This window comes from Lissotriton vulgaris, unplaced genomic scaffold (assembly GCF_964263255.1).
Source record: "Lissotriton vulgaris unplaced genomic scaffold, aLisVul1.2 SCAFFOLD_929, whole genome shotgun sequence".
Lineage (NCBI taxonomy): Eukaryota > Metazoa > Chordata > Amphibia > Caudata > Salamandridae > Lissotriton > Lissotriton vulgaris.
In genome coordinates, this window is record NW_028242548.1 from 359,229 (window position 1) to 376,080 (window position 16,852).

General features: G+C 48.3%; 1 protein-coding gene across 1 annotated transcript in view; it reads left to right on the plus strand.

Annotated features, from left to right (window-relative positions):
• The window catches only part of SLC41A2 (solute carrier family 41 member 2), a 416,626-nt gene that overhangs the window by 329,539 nt on the left and 70,235 nt on the right, over positions 1-16,852 (plus strand). Inside the window, exon 9 of the mRNA XM_086948344.1 lies at positions 2,844-2,975. Coding sequence (XP_086804470.1) covers positions 2,844-2,975 — 132 coding nt within the window. The remainder of the gene's footprint in view (positions 1-2,843; positions 2,976-16,852) is intronic.

The window sequence follows — 16,852 nt, forward strand, 5'->3', positions numbered from 1 at the left end:
TCCTTCTACTTATTAACTATCGACTTTAAAAATTCCCACACTTAACCGCTGTACATACAATACATCTCTTCCCACTATACAATCTTTAACATTCTTAGCACAATGAATCCATTGCTAAAATCAACACCAAATACTATAACAGTTTTACCGCATTAGCATTCACCAACAATAAACAGCATTGCAACTAACACACGTACAAAGCTTTTACATGCTTCAAGCCACATACTTAATGATTATAATTCACGAAAACGTACTATTTTTTTTTACTTTTTAATACGTGTCGCCCAAAGCTGCTCAGCTCCCTCCAACATGCACCGAATATCTCCATGCGCACAAACACAATGTTATGCATGCACATAGCGTCATCAGCAAACTCCGACAGCAGGAAATGTGCGCGTTAACGTCTGGCAGTGAAATAGCGCGCCTGTTTCTAATTCCGGAGCACGCGCACAACACCGTTCATACAACTTAAATCACATGAGACAATTCGCGCATATTGAAATACTTTTTTCACAAAGAAATATGCGCATACTAAAAGTACAAATACGAACCTTTGCTTCCTACAAGGCACACACTACATTATTGTGCTAAAAACGTACAGTTTATACTCATCAATGCTAGTCGCCCAAGCAAGCTGCCCGGCTCCCTGCAACACGAACATAACGTCTCCAATATACCACTAAATCTTGCAAACAGTCTCTACATGATTGCTATGTATACAATGTGGAATGTTCAATGTTTATATACTGTATACAAAAGTATGTAACATTTTTGTTCCTTCTGCCTTTAATATTAGGTCAGACAAATATTTAATGCCAATAATGGTGTCCATTATTTGCTCTTCTTGTTTTAAAGGGACAGTGCACAGATTGTCCTCCTCTCAACACACTCCCCACACACACACACCCACACCCTCACACACACCCACACACACACAACCCCGCACACACACAACCCCCCCACACACACACACAACCCAAAACACAACCCCCCCACACACACAACCCCACACACACAACACCCCACACACACAACCCCCCCCCCACACACAACCCCACACACCCATACACACACACCCACCCCACCCTTTATACACACACACACACATCCCCCCACACAACCCCACACCCACACACAGCCCCACACACACCCCCCACACACACCCCCCACACACACCCCCCACACACAACCCCACACACAACCCCACACACAACCCCACACACAACCCCACACACACAACCCCACACCCACACAACCCCACACACAACCCCACACACCCACACAACCCCACACACACAACCACACACACACACAAACAACCACACACACACAACCACACTCAACCACACACAACCACACACAACCACACACAACCACACTTAACCACAATCAACCACACTCAACAACAACTGGTTCAAATATGTTCTCTCAATGTTTCAAGCTTTATTTCAAGTGTCACAAAAAGATGGTAATATTTCACTTCTTCTGTTCTTGGGTTTTTGTCACAATAAAATACACTGAACATATTCACAAAAGTTATTTACAAATGTTTGAGCTATTGTCATTATAAATTACAATCACTTTTATTTAGTATTAATTATTTAAAAAAATAAAAGCCATTGGTATTTGTAATATCAATACATCTAAGTCACGTAAATACAACACATATTGCATTACAAATGCTATAGGTGTCACATTTGCAAAAGTTAATACTATTGGCATTGTAAATGACAAAGCTATTCATTTAGCTATTTTCAAAACCAACACATAAATACAAAATTTGTCATTTACAATACCAATAGCTCAAACTTTCCTAATGTGAGACCTATTGCATTGCAAATGCTTGTTAACCCAGCAGGCGAGGGGTGCCAATGCCAGGGTGAAATGTTTAGGAGAGAGTGGGAAGCCCAGCTGGGTCTCTCTTTGGAGTAGAAACCGGTCTGCCCAGACCCCATTGACTCAAACTCTGGCCTGCGGCTAATGGAATAACACCTTTATCAATTTGATCTAGTTTGAGCAGATAGCCATCCTCTCTAACACTCCCCAAATATAGCACCACTCCAAGATGTCAAATGCCTTGACCGTGTCCAAGGGCGGGACAACTGCTGGTTCGAATACTCCCTCCACGTTTTCTATATAACCAATCAGGCATCTTGTATTCAGTGTCATTTCCCTGTGGGGTATGAACCCTAATTAATCCAGGTGTACCAAGTCTGTGATCACCCTGAGACGAGTGGCTAGAATTTTGGCAAGTACTTTGCTCACCATGTTAAGTAGCAAAATGGGCCTATAGGAGGTACACTCAGTTGATGACTTGCCCTCTTTCAGTCATTAATATTGCAGCTTTAGGCTGATCTGTAGGTGATACCCTGTACTCTCTCGCTTCGTGGAACATCCGGTACATGTGTGGTGCCAATGTAGCGGCCATTCCCTTATTGATTTCTACAGGTAGGCCGCTAGTTCCAGATGCCTTTCCTTGCCACTCTTCCCTTATTGCCCGAATTATGTCTACTGCACTAATATCTTTATCTAACTCGTGTGCCTTTTCTCTCTAATGCTGTGGGGTAACTCCTGAATCTCCCTTTGGATCTTCCCACCCTAGGAACTTTATAACTCAGGATAAAATCTCACAAACTCTGCTACAATCCAGTCCTTTTAGCCACCAGTCTTTTCCTTTTGGGTACAGTAAGTGACATTAGAGAAACTAAAATACCTGCATAAAATGTACTTTTAGATTAAAAAAAAAAGAAATCTGTAATACTTGAAACTAGAAAAACTAATTCTCACAACATGCAAAGTGTTTTTGTAAGTATCCTCTAAGCAAAACTTCACATGTCTTTCAGGTATTGGTGGAAATCTAGTTGCTATTCAAGCCAGTAGGATTTCTACTTATCTCCATTTACATAATATTCCAGGAGAGCTGCCAGAGGAGGCCAAAGGTTGCTACCATCCATGTAAAACATTTTATGGAACAGGTATACATTTTTTATTTCAAATCTGTAATTGGACAGTGGATATCTTATTTTACTATTTACGTGACCTTGATGTATCTTGAAAGTTTCTCCACATATACACATTTGAAACTATATTACAAGAGAAAGTATGCATCGTAGCTATGAACTAAGTAGGGTTGCTACATTGTTCCTGGCAGCACTCCTGTCATAATTTCCAAAATGCTGCCTGAAAAACATTAACATGTCAAACTCTTTTGCATGCAATAAAATAAAAATGTTTACTTCTTTTGAAGAATCCAACAAGTAAAAAAAATGTGAAATTGGAGATTGTAGGAATAAGTATTCTTTCATGGATACTCACCAAAGTAATGAGCACTGAATTGTTCCACCCATGTGTCAGATCCCAGAGAAAAAAAAAATGTTGTATATGTGTGTATATATATATATATATATATATATATATATGAACGAAAGTTCGTCACCGGCTAAGGCAGCAGCCCCAGCCCCACACTCACGCTGACGAAAGAACGGACCCAAATTGTAGTGCTTAATCCTTCGTGTTTATTTCAGCAAGCCTGCCGCCGCCATAACGCGTTTCGCCTTTACAGCTTGATCACATGGCCATATATATGTGTGTGTGTATGTATATATTTTTGTGTGTGTGTGGACAAGCTCTTTTTGTATACAAATGTGTACATACATATAATTTACTTTGCAGCCTAAATAAGACTTGAAATGGCCAAATTTCATTCATTTTCCATTTAAAAAGTGTCTGCAATTATATTAAAGTAATCACTATATCTAAAGTGACTAGAAATGTCAGTTACACACCTATTCTCAAAAGGAAAAATAAATGGAATATAATGCTAGCAGGTAGGCTGCACAAGTAAAGCAGTAAAACTGGTACTGTGTCTTTAAGGGCCTCACCCTTCCTCCAGTGTGGCTCACTGGTTAGAGGAGGCAGACCCTGATGCAGAGGTCAGACCCGGGACCAGGGTTCAATTCCCGACGCGGCAGGGTCTTGAGCTCAAAATGTCCACGGACTTGATCATTCTCGCCTCGGTGCCTACTTGAATCATGGGTTCACACTCTGCAACTCTGGGCAATAGCTTGCTTAATCTCCACTACGGCCCCACCGCGATGGGATGCCTGGTCTTCACCTTGGGGATACCCAGTAGGGGTTATCTCGCAGGGAAAGCCAGGACGGGTTCCCAAAGCAAGCGCTAAGAGACCTGTCGGTGATTTGGTGCTATATAAATCGAAATTAACATAACATAACATAACATATACCATATTGGTGACCATTACGCCAGTTCATTTTTCTGGCTCCTGACAACAGGACCCTGGAGCACTGAGCTCAGCTTTTTTGCCTTTTCTTTATGAAAACCTTTAACAGCTGATTTAATCCACCTCACTCAACATCCTTTAGGGCAAGAGGGATTTTTCACCTATTTTTTTTTATTGTAATCGTTAATATTTTCCAGTCAGAATGCCTTCATTCTTTTATGAAGTGCCATACCTGAGGCAAGAAATAGCCGTATGTTTCGTATGCCATCCAGAGGATCACCATCCTGAAGAATGTGAACATTGTCAAAACATGTCTGAAAGGACCCTGAAGGGATAGGCAAAGGATCAGAATACACAGCCTCCAAGAGAGACTTAAATAGGCAGCTTCAGCACATTATGTGGGACAAGGAGAAGTTTTTCCATTTACCTCCGTGCCCTACTCTTGCTCAAGTACTACCCTTGAGATATATCTAAAGAACATGGAAGGAAAGAAAAATGACAATGTTCCCATTCAACAAATAGAAGCCTTCAACGTCAGAAACAAGTACTGTTGCAACATGCTCGCTGTCGAGACATGCTACATCCATGACATCGAAGTCATGAAGGCACACTCCATCGATATTGAGACCACAGTCTACTTCAGGACCAACCCCTTCGACGTCCGTGCCACCTCTATCGACACCACGAAGACCATCTCCCTTGATGTCAAGACCAGGAGCTCACATTCTATATGACCTCATAGAATTCCTTAATGAGAACAGACATCAGATTATAACAACCACCCAAAACACTAGTCTGCTTCTGCACGGGGGTTTTGTTGCAGGTTTGCATTAGACACATTGCTTGGTTAAGGCTTACAGGGTTAAAACCTGATTTTCAAAAGAAAATTCTTAATCTTCCATTTTCAGTGAATTCCCCTTTCTACTCTAATGCAGATAATATGGTGGCTCTAATGAAGACTAAAATAAATGCTCTAAAGCAGTAGGTCTCAAGAAGAGGAAGGAATTCAAGATGCACTGTAAGACTTATGATATGATGTAATTCCCATAGAAGCTTCCAGTCCCCTCAATGACAACCCCTACAGCAGCTGCAACAACAGCAGAGGCTGTTTTTCTATCCAACTAGGAGCTTTGAAAGGCTGAGGAGACCAACAGACCTCAGCCACCTAGGAAAGCCTCCACAAAATCATCAATGAGACCTCACTTCTTCCCTCTCCATTTGTCACCCCAATGGGAGGCAGTATCTCGAACAATCTACAAGAGTGACAAAATAAACGAGAGACAAATGTGTCTTGAATATTTTTGGGAATAAGAATTCTTTCACGTTCAAGTCTCCTCCATCTACTGTACGACCAAAGAAATCTTTATAACATCATCAAGACTTGCTTTGAGAGGAAGTGGACACTATTTAAAAAGAATGAGGCGGAGAAAGTTCCTTCTTAGCAAAAAGGAATGGCAATTTTCTGTTACAGAATAAAGGATCAGAGCAAGAATTCAGACCCACGCTTGATCCTTTACAAAACTAACAAATAAATGGAAAAAGAAAGCAAGGTTCTGAATTCTGGCTTTACCCCAGATCTTCCCCCAGTCACATCAGTGGGACTAAATGTTCACAATAGATCTTAAAGTGTGTATTTACACATCCCAATCATGAAAAAACACATTAAGTTCCTAAGATTTGTGTTAGGGAAAAATTTCTATCATGTCAAAGTCCTACCGTTCGGCCTTGAGGGAGCCCTCATGCTTTTTCAAAGTGCATTGCAGTAGTAGCGGCTTCCCTCCGAAAGTTAAAGATCTTAGCCTACCTGCACCTGGATGATTGGTTAACAAAAGCAGTATCTCTGTATCTGGTAATGAAACACTTTGATCAAGCACTGGATATCTTACAAAATCTGGGGTTAAAAATCAACTTTAAAAAGTAAACCACTATTCTAGTGCTTGTGAGTGACATTAGACACCATTGTTACAAAAGTGTATCCTTTGGAGGAGAGACTCAAATCTGTCTGACATACATGTCAATGTCTGAAGCACACTCTCCGTCAAACTGCTTGTCTGATTTCTTCATTACTAAGACAGGCATTGTGCATCTTTCAAACTCTGAATGCCAGGCTCCATATGCGGCCATTACCACAATGCCTACAAGACCAATCAATCAATCAATCAAAGACATTTATAGAGCGCACTACTTACCCGTAGGGTCTCAAGGCGCTGGGGGGAGGGGGGGTGGGGGGGGTGCCGTTACTGCTCGAACAGCCAGGTCTTCAGCTTCTTCCTGAAGGAGAGGTGGTCTTGGGTCAGGCGCAGGTCGGGAGGGAGGGAGTTCCAGGGCTTGGCGGCCAGGTAGGAGAAGGACCTTCCTCCTGTTGTCGCTCTTCGGATGCGGGGGACGGCGGCGAGGGCGTGGTTGGCTGATCGGAGGTGGCGTTTGGGAGCGTAGAAGTTGATTCGGTTGTTGAGGTAGCTCGGGCCTTGGTCGTGTAGGGCTTTGTGTGCGTGGGTGAGGAGGCGGAAGGTGATTCTTTTGTTGACGGGGAGCCAATGCAGGTCTCTCAGATGTCCGGAGATGTGGCTGGTTCGTGGGATGTCGAGGATGAGTCTGGCTGAGGCGTTCTGGATCTGCTGGAGTCTCTTCTGGAGCTTGGCGGTGGTACCGGCGTAGAAGGCGTTGCCGTAGTCCAGTCGGCTGGTGACGAGGTCCTGGGTGACGGTCTTCCTGGTCTCGGTGGGGATCCACCAGAAGATCTTCCGTAGCATGCGTAGGATGTTGAAGCACGCCGAGGAGACGGCGTTGACTTGCCTGGTCATGGAGAGGGAGGAGTCCAGGATGAAGCCCAGGTTGCGTGCGTGGTCTGTCGGTTTGGGTGCGGTGCCCAGGGCGGGAGGCCACCAGGAGTCGTCCCAGGCGGAGGGCGACGAGCCCAGGATGAGGACCTCCGTCTTGTCTGAGTTCAGTTTCAGGCGGCTGGTCGTTATCCACTCGGCTACATCTTTCATCCCTTCGTGCAGATTGGCTCTGGCGGCGGCGGGGTTGTTGGTCAGGGAGAGGATCAGCTGGGTGTCGTCGGCGTAGGAGATTATGTTGAGGTTGTGTTGGCGTGCAATGGCCGCGAGGGGGCTCATGTAGACGTTGAAGAGGGTGGGGCTCAGCGAGGAACCTTGAGGGACGCCGCAGATGACTTCGGTGGCCTCTGACTTGTACGGTGGTAGGCGGACTCTCTGTGTTCTTCCGTCGAGGAAGGAGATGATCCATTCCAGTGCCTTCTCCTGGATTCCGACGTTGCTGAGGCGCTGTACTAGGGTGCGGTGGCAGACAGTGTTGAATGCCGCGGAGAGGTCTAGGAGGATGAGGGCCGCTGTGTCTCCGTTGTCCATCAGGGCTCGGATGTCGTCGGTGGCGGCGATGAGGGCGGTCTCGGTGCTGTGGTTGGCTCGGAAGCCAGACTGTGAGGGGTCGAGGGATCCATTCGTCTCGAGGAAGGCGGCCAGCTGCTTGTTGACGGTCTTCTCGATGACTTTGGCTGGAAACGGGAGGAACGAGATGGGGCGGTAGTTCTTGAGTTTGGTGGGGTCCGCTGTGGGTTTCTTGAGTAGAGCGCTGAGTTCGGCGTGCTTCCAGCTCTCAGGGAAGGTGGCGTGTTGAAGGAGGTGTTGATAATGTCCCGCAGGTGGGGTGCGATGACAGCGTCGGCCTTGTTGAAGACGTGGTGAGGGCAGGGGTCGGTCGGAGATCCGGAGTGGACGGAGTTCATCGTGCGGACGGTGTCTTCGGTGCTGATCGGCGTCCAGGCGCGGAGGGTGGTGGTGGGGGGCGGTGGTTCGGACGTGGGGTGCGTTGGTTGGGTGCTGAAGCTGTTGTGTATGTCCGCGATCTTGTTGTGGAAGTAGGAGGCGAGGGAGATGCAGAGGTCTTGCGAAGGGGTGATGTCGTTGTTTCCTGCGCTGGGGTTGGATAGCTCTTTCACGATGTTGAAGAGTTCCTTGCAGTTGTGTGCGTTGTTGTCCAGCCGGTCCTTGAATGCAGTTTTCTTGGCGGTGCGGATCAGCTGGTGGTGCTTCCGGGTGGCATGCTTGAAGGTGGTCATGTTGTCCGGTGTTGGTTCTCTTCTCCAGACTTTCTCGAGGGCTCGGCAGTTCTTCTTGGAGCTCTTGAGTTCGTCGGTGAACCATGGGGCTTTCTTGCTGCCGGGTCTTCTGGGCGGGGTCCTCAGCGGGGCGAGTTCGTCCGCGCAGTTGCTGATCCACTTCGTGAGGTTGTCGGCGGCCTGGCTGGCGTTCGCTGAGCTGGCAGGAGGGTGCTGGCTCAGGGAGGTGGCGAGCTGGTCGGCTGTGATCTTGTTCCAGCTTCTGCGGGCAGCCTGTTGCTGGTGGTGGTGGATCGGCGTTCTTTTGAAGGTGAAGTGGACACATCTGTGGTCCGTCCATTGAAGTTCTGTGGCGTGGCTGAAGGCGATGTCTGTGCTGGATAAGAAGACGGCGTCGAGTGTGTGTCCGGCGAGGTGGGTGGGGGTGGACACCAGCTGCTTGAGTCCAAGATTGGCGAGGTTGTCGAGCAGGGTGCTGGTGTTGCGGTCGTTGTTGTTCTCCAGGTGGAAGTTGAGGTCCCCCAGGAGGATGTAGTCAGCGGAGGGGAGGGCATGCGGGCTGACGAAGTCGGCGATGTCCTCGCTGAATTGAGTGCGTGGTCCCGGAGGTCGGTAGATCAGGGTGCCTCTGAGGGTGGTCTTCGGGTCGGTGTGGATCTGGAAATGCAGGTATTCGGCGGTGGTAAGGGTGTTGTCGGTGCTGGTCGTGAGACGGATGGTGTTCCTGTGGATGATGGCGGTGCCTCCTCCCATCTGGTTGGCGGTGCGGTCCCTCCGGGTGATCTTGTAGCCCTCAGGGATGGCGATGGCGATGTCGGGTGCTGAAGAGGCGTTCAGCCAGGTCTCCGTGAGGAAGGCAACGTCCGGGGCTGTGGTGTCTAGGAGGTTCCAGAGTTCGATGGTGTGTCTGTGGACGGAGCGGGTGTTGAGGAGGATGCACTTGAGGTGGTTGCTGCTGGTGTTCGGTTTGGCAGGTGCTGGTGGCGGGCAGGTCCGGATGCAGGTGAACTTGCAGGCGTGGCAGCTGAAGGGTCCGTGGGAGCTTCGTGGGGTGGCTCGGTAGCATCCTGGGGTTCGGCCGGTGTTGAGTGCGTTGAGGGTGGCGGCGGTGTACATCAGGCGGGTCGGTCGGGGTCCTCGTGGGCCAGGGGTCCTGGCACTGGGCGCGGTCCAGGCGCGGACTGGCGCAGACGGGCTTACCTTTGGCGCGCCTTCGGTGCACAAACGGGGCACCCGCTGCGCGTGACCGCTGCGCGTTCGCACGGTCGCCATATATGGCGAAGTGCGCGGGGGGGCGGAGCAGCTGGGAGGCGGGGAGGGTACAGGAGAAAAAGGGGCGGGGTTAGCGGCGGTGGCGGGAAGCGGGGAGGGATGACGAAGGGCGCAACAAAACAGGAAAAACGGCAGAGATAAACAAAAAACAGAAACCAGGCAATACAGGGATTAAGGCAACAGGGAATACAGAAGAAAAACAACAACAGCAACAGACACCAGGCAATACAGAGACAAAGCTAAAATTGCAACAGGGGCAGGTCGGGCGGCCACGGGTCACGCTGCTCGAAGGCAGGGGGCGTGGTCGCTCGGCGGCAGCGAGGCAGTATCGGCAGGGAGGCACTCGCAGCAGCTGGTGGCCGTGCGGCGCGGGGGTGTCCTACAACTAGGACACACTCACCTGCGTCGCACGGTCGCCATATATGGCCAAGTGCGCGGGGGCGGAGCAGCTGGGAGGCGGGAGCGGGGAGGGTACAGAAGAAAAAGGGGCGGGGTTAGCGGCGGTGGCGGGAAGCGGGGAGGGATGACGAAGGGCGCGACAAAACAGGAAAAACGGCAGATGCAACCAGATATCGGGAAACTGGGAGAACAAGTTAACGTTATCTCAATTAGCACTCCAGTTGTTCCCTTGGTGTTCTCAAGAACCCAATCTGCTGAATGGGATAGGTCATCAGGACATTCTATCGCAGATCTTAATAACAGATGCATCATTACCAGGCTATGGTGCTCAAATGTACCATCTGCAGATACATTGAACATCGTCACAGAGGGGTAAGTCCTGCCAGCTCAATTTATTGGAATTAAGAGCTGAAAATCTAGCTCTCCTCCCATCTTTCAGGGCGAGTATCCTTCTAGTTCAGATGGACAATGCAACCACTGTGTATTATCTGAACCAGCAGTGGAACACACGCAAGGCCTTTGTCCCTGAAAGCCTAAACCATTTGAAAATGGCTGTTTCTGTGAGGTCTTCTGTTTTTAACAGCAGTCATCTACTGGGGTTTTAAAAGGTATAAATGAACACCCTCCGTTGACTAATATATGAAAATTACAACTAAATCCTCAACAAAGAAGGGCGTTGAGGCTTCTTCCAAAAATGGGATTATCTGCAAATAGAGCTAATGGCAGACGCAAACAACAAAAATTCCCAAACTTCGCTTCAATATATTACCAACCTGGGTCCATGGAGAATGGTCTTATGGTCATGGTAATTTCTCTACTCTTTTTCTCCCATCTCACTGATTCAAACAGTGTCAATGAAGTTGCAGTATTATAGAGCATGAATGATTCTTGCAGTCCCAGAGGACCACAGCAGTGGTGGGTCACAGATCTCCACCGATCAGAGAGACCACGCATGAAGGTGCTGTGCAGACCGGATCTTCTTCTTTACAAGTTTGATGGGTACAACCTACATCCCAACCTTGCATCGTTGAACTTAGCGGTTGGCTTTTGAATGCTTGCAGTATGGACGTTTAGCTATTTCGTAAGACTGCATTCACAAGAGGCGAAGAGGGCTTCCACTAGAGCAACATATGCATTTAGGTGGAATATATTATGCATATGGTGTATACAGATTAACTATAACCCTACTAGGTGACAGGAAGAGATGGTTACTCCATTATCTTTTACATTTTGAAAGGTTGACCTCTTCTTTACATATATAAAGGTACACCTTGAAGTGATTACTGAACATAGGAAATCTCCCTTGAAACTCCTTTCTTTAAAATCCTAGTAGATAAGGACTTTTTAGAGGTTATGAAGAAGGTTTATCCACCCATTTGGGCTGTTTTGCCACCTTGGCATTTGAATACTGGGCTTTCAGGGTTGATGGACCCTTCCTTTGAACTTATACACAAGGCGCCTCTGCAGCATTTGTCATGAGACAGCGTTTCTAGTAGCTATTAATTCTGTGCGCAGGTTCTGTGAAATCCGAGCCCTATGTTCCCACAAGCCTAATACGGTTTATCATAAAAACATAGTGGTAATAAGAACCCACCATACTTTTCTTCCACACGTAATGTTGAATTTTCATGTGAATCGAACCATTTCCTTGCCAACCTTCTGCCTTAACACTTCCAAAGCAAAAGAAAGGACTGTTCAATTACTGGATATCAAAAGGGTTATCAAATTTTGTTCAGACAAAAAAAGAGATCAGACAATGTGACCGTGTATTCGTAAACTATGGCCCACTAAGGACTAGCGTCCAGCATCAGACCAGTCCATCTCTAGATGGATCCTTTTTAGGTCTCGCCTGTTGTCGATGCGCATGCGCATCGAGCAAAGCGAGACTATTGCGAGTTATCCACTCTTTATCCACACTGCAAGGAATCGTGGCGATTCCTTGCAGTGCACGATAAATTTAAGGTCAATGCGCATGCGCATTGAGCTTATGCGCATGCGCATTGACCTTAAAAGTCACATGCGCGTGCACGTCCGTCGTGTTTTACCCGCTCCGCCCCCTCCCGCCGTGTCGCATTTCTCCTCCCCCTCCCCTCTCTTCCTTCCGTCTAACGCCTCTCCCCCTCTCCGCCCCCTCCCCTGCCCGCCGTGTTATTTGTTTATTTTACCCGCCGTGTCTCTGCTGCTTCCCCCTGTCCTGTCTCTCCTCCTCTCTCTCTCTATACCCTCCCCCTCCTCCCCACCACTCCCATCAAGTCCCTCTGGCCCTTCCCTCCTCCCCGGACCCCTCCTCCCCTGCCCCCTCCACCCTTTCTTGTTTGTTTTAAAGACTAGACTACGTTTACCTCAGAGCTGGCTCCAGCCCCTGATTAAATTGTTAGTGGTAAGTGAAGGCCAAAAATGCCGTAACCAGACTCTCTTTTAAACAAGCCGTTTTGTCATGCTGCGTCGACGATGATTTGGTGTATTAGGAAATTATTGTTAACAAACTAAACGGCCTCGCGGAGACGGGGCCAGCCCTGTGGAGTGTTTATACCCCTCTCCCAGGATTTCTCCTAAGACAACTGGCTTCTTTTCTTTTTATGGTTTGTTTTTACAAGGCTTGTTTTAACTGAGGCTTGGCGTGACGACCTAACGTTTGGGGTCAGAGGGACATTTACCAGGGGCATGTTGTGGTTGATAAAAGGCTCCACATTTCTGCAGTCGTGGGCTGTCTTGACAGACATATTGGCGGGGCATGGGCTTCGTTGAAGAAAGACACGATAAAGAGTTCGCATTGATAAAATAGCATTGACTGATATAAGCACCCTGCCCTGATAGATGCAATCTTTAGTTCCGTTGGATTCGTGTGTTCTGGTGTCTTCAGATAAGGCGAACTATCCCCCTCCCTACGAAAAATAAAACCGCAGAACATCTCCTGCCTTCGGTCTCCTCACAAGTTTGTTTATTTGAGCCGCACCGCCCCCTCCCGCCGTGTCGCATCTCTCCTCCCCCCTCCCCTCGCGCCGTGTCGCATTTCTCCTCCCCCCTCCCCTCTCTTCCCTCCATAAAATAAAGTAACTGCTGTACATTGTCCAGACTTAGAAAAACAAGGTGCACCTATAGTCATATTTTTATACTTTGTGCTCGGATGGGCAGTGCCAACACTCTACAACTGCTCACAGGAGAAACACCTAGACAGTGCTTCACAATCACGCCCTTTCCCCCATGTCCGGGAAGCCACTCGAACAACAACGCATTCACGTTATTCCTGCCACAATATTGTGTCCTCAAAACCTACTCACCCTCTGGTTGAAGGGAGTACAAAGTCTGATCATACACTTTGAACATATAGTCATTGTTTGGCTGCTGATGAACATCTGAATGAGCAATTATGTATATTTTACTTTCATGTCAATTTGCACCAGATTTGCACCAGATCCCGCTCCTGCCTTCGGTCTCCTCACAAGTTTGACCTGGGTCTTCTTGCTCTTTACTAAAATGGGAGATGTTTTCCTCCATAATCAGTGTATCTAAGGTGGAATCCTTTTTGCACTAAAGAGTACTTGTAGGCTGCAAGAAAAGAACATTTGGGAGCCCCTCATCTTGGTTCTGAGCACGTATTGAAACATTTGCTGGCGGTTTTGCATATGTAATTTAGGGTGACTGAGCTTCAAGAAAACTAAAGTATTCCGTGAAATTGTTGACTCTGTTTGGGAGTAATTCATAGAGGTGTCTCTCACTGGAGCTCATGGCTGAAAGAAAATAGAATGATACCACTTATGCCTTTCATGCATGGACAGTGTGCCCCCACGGCGGCTCGAGGTGCCAAGCCCCCAAACAGAAAAAAAGAGCGTGAACCCCTCACCCTCACTCACCCTCACCCCCTCACCCTCACTCACCCTCAACCCCTCACCCTCACTCACCCTCAACCCCTCACCCACCCTCAACCCCTCACCCTCACTCACCCTCACCCTCACCTTCACTCACCCTCAACCCCTCACCCTCACTCACCCTCAACGCCTCACCCTCAATCACCCTCAACCCCTCACCCTCACCCACCTTCACTCACCCTCACTCACACTCACCCTCACTCACCCTCACCCACCCTCAACCCCTCATCCTCACTCACCCTCAACCCCTCACCCTCACTCACCCTCAACCCCTCACCCTCTCACCCTCACTCACCCCCACTCACCCTCAACCCCTCACCCTCACTCACCCTCACTCACTCTCAACCCCTCACCCACCCTCAACCCCTCACCCACCCTCAACCCCTCACCCACCCTCAACCCCTCACCCACCCTCAACCCCTCACCCTCAACCCCTCACCCTCAACCCCTCACCCTCAACCCCTCACCCTCAACCCCTCACCCTCAATCCCTCACCCACACTCACACTCACCCACCCTCACTCACACTCACCCACCCTCACTCACCCTCACTCACCTTCACCCTCACTCACCCTCAACCCCTCACCCACCCCCACTCACCCTCAACCCCTCAACCTCACTCACCCTCACCTTCACTCACCCTCAACCCCTCACCCTCACTCACCCTCAACGCCTCACCCTCAATCACCCTCAACACCTCACCCTCACCCACCTTCACTCACCCTCACTCACCCTCACCCTCACTCACCCTCACTCACACTCACCCTCACTCACCCTCACCCACCCTCAACCCCTCATCCTCACTCACCCTCAACCCCTCACCCTCACTCACCCTCAACCCCTCACCCTCACTCACCCTCAACCCCTCACCCTCACTCACCCTCACTCACCCCCACTCACCCTCAACCCCTCACCCTCACTCACCCTCACCCTCACTCACTCTCAACCCCTCACCCACCCTCAACCCCTCACTCACCCTCAACCCCTCACCCACCCTCAACCCCTCACCCTCAACCCCTCACCCTCAACCCCTCACCCTCAACCCCTCACCCTCAATCCCTCACCCACACTCACACTCACTCACACTCACTCACACTCACCCACCCTCACTCACCCTCACTCACCTTCACCCTCACTCACCCTCAACGCCTCACCCTCACTCACCCCCACTCACCCTCAACCTCAACCCCTCACCCTCCCTCACCCTCACTCACCCTCAACCCCTCACCCTCACTCACCCTCAACCCCTCACCCTCACTCACCCTCAACCCCTCACCCTCAATCCCTCACCCTCACCCACACTCACCCCCACTCACCCTCACTCACACTCACCCACCCTCACTCACCCTCACCCTCACCCACCCTCACTCACCCTCACTCACCCTCACCCTCAACCCCTCACCCACCCTCAACCCCTCACTCACCCTCAACCCCTCACCCTTAACCCCTCACTCACCCTCACCCTCAACCCCTCAGCCTCACCCTCACTCACCCTCAACCCCTCACCCTCACTCACCCTCAACCTCATGCTAAAGATTTACAAAAAAACCCATAAACAATTCTAAAAGCACTAACTCTAATGCTGCGAGACCTATTGCATTTCTAATGCTTGTTTGTATTCCGTTCTTCTACATGTTAGCAAATAAATCCCTCCCTAATAAGCCTATGTCACATTCAACTTGGGGAAAAGCAGCTACAGTTGCTCTTTTAAGAAATGTGCCAATTTCAGAGATTTGTAAAGCTGTTACATGATCAATACATACCTTTACCAGACATTATTGTTTGGATTCAGAATTCAGAACTGATGTACAAGTGGGCCAAGCCTCTTTGAAAAATGGTTTTCGGTGCTATGGAGAACTGTTTGTTTGTCCTTCTTGTCTCTGAAAAGTTATCGGGATGAACCTTCTATTCTATTCAGTCCATAGGACTATTGATCAGGGTCCAATAGATGTGGAGTAATAGGTTCTTACATGTAATCTTAGTTTTCTTCCAAAGTAATAAACAACCCACCCTCTTCCCCGGATAAGAGTTTAGGCCTGAGGTTCTTATCTTCACCCAGGATCGTTTTATCTTAAAACAAATGAACATACCTAATTCGCTATCACCTTTCCTCTAGTGTCCCATTTGTAGGGCATGATGGGACACTAGAGGGAGGATGAGGCCCTTAAAGCACAGTACCAGTTTTACTGCTTAACCTATGCAACCTACTACTAGAAATATCCTTAATTCCCTTCACCTTTCCTTTGTCACTGAACAGAAATTGATTACAGGTAAGAAACCTTTCCTTATGTTTCTCACAGCCCACACTTGACAGGGGCCTTTTTAGTCTCCCTACAGACAGCTTTAACTGTACGCCAGATTTCATGGAAACACAGCTTACATTATACAGGGAAGATATTTGGGTCAGCTCACTTCATACATTGACTTATTTGGATGAGCCCTCTTCTTACACTGGCACAGTGGGTAGTCTGTCACATTTGGTATCACCCACCTGCATTTTGCTTATACTTACATTTTCCCAGTAAATAGTGTGGTTAGTAGACAGCGTAATCCATTTGCTGATCAGGGTAAGCTCGGCGGCATCCCATGGTTCCATTAGGCTGCTGTGTGTACAAGCCACCTTGTAGCAGCTTTAAAAAGCGAGCACTTATTATCAGCTAAAATTAACTATATTTATGCAAAAGCTAAAATAAAATGTTTGTGTCAGAGTTAAAACATTATTTTTCTTGGCCCAAGAAATTATCCACCAAGAACCTTGTAATGTACTACTAAACTTATGGTAAAGATGGCTGCGGCTCTCCAAACCAAGGGTGCAGTTTCAGTGCAGAACCTAGCCTTGCTGGACCCTGAGCCAGCATCGAAAAGCTATATACTGTAAACCATTTTACCTACTTGCAATTGCTAACTTCGTTTATCCCGTAGGACCAAAATGTTTTGATATTTGTCCAGAAAATGTTTTAAGTGTTGAACTATTTCTCTATGGGAGAAAAG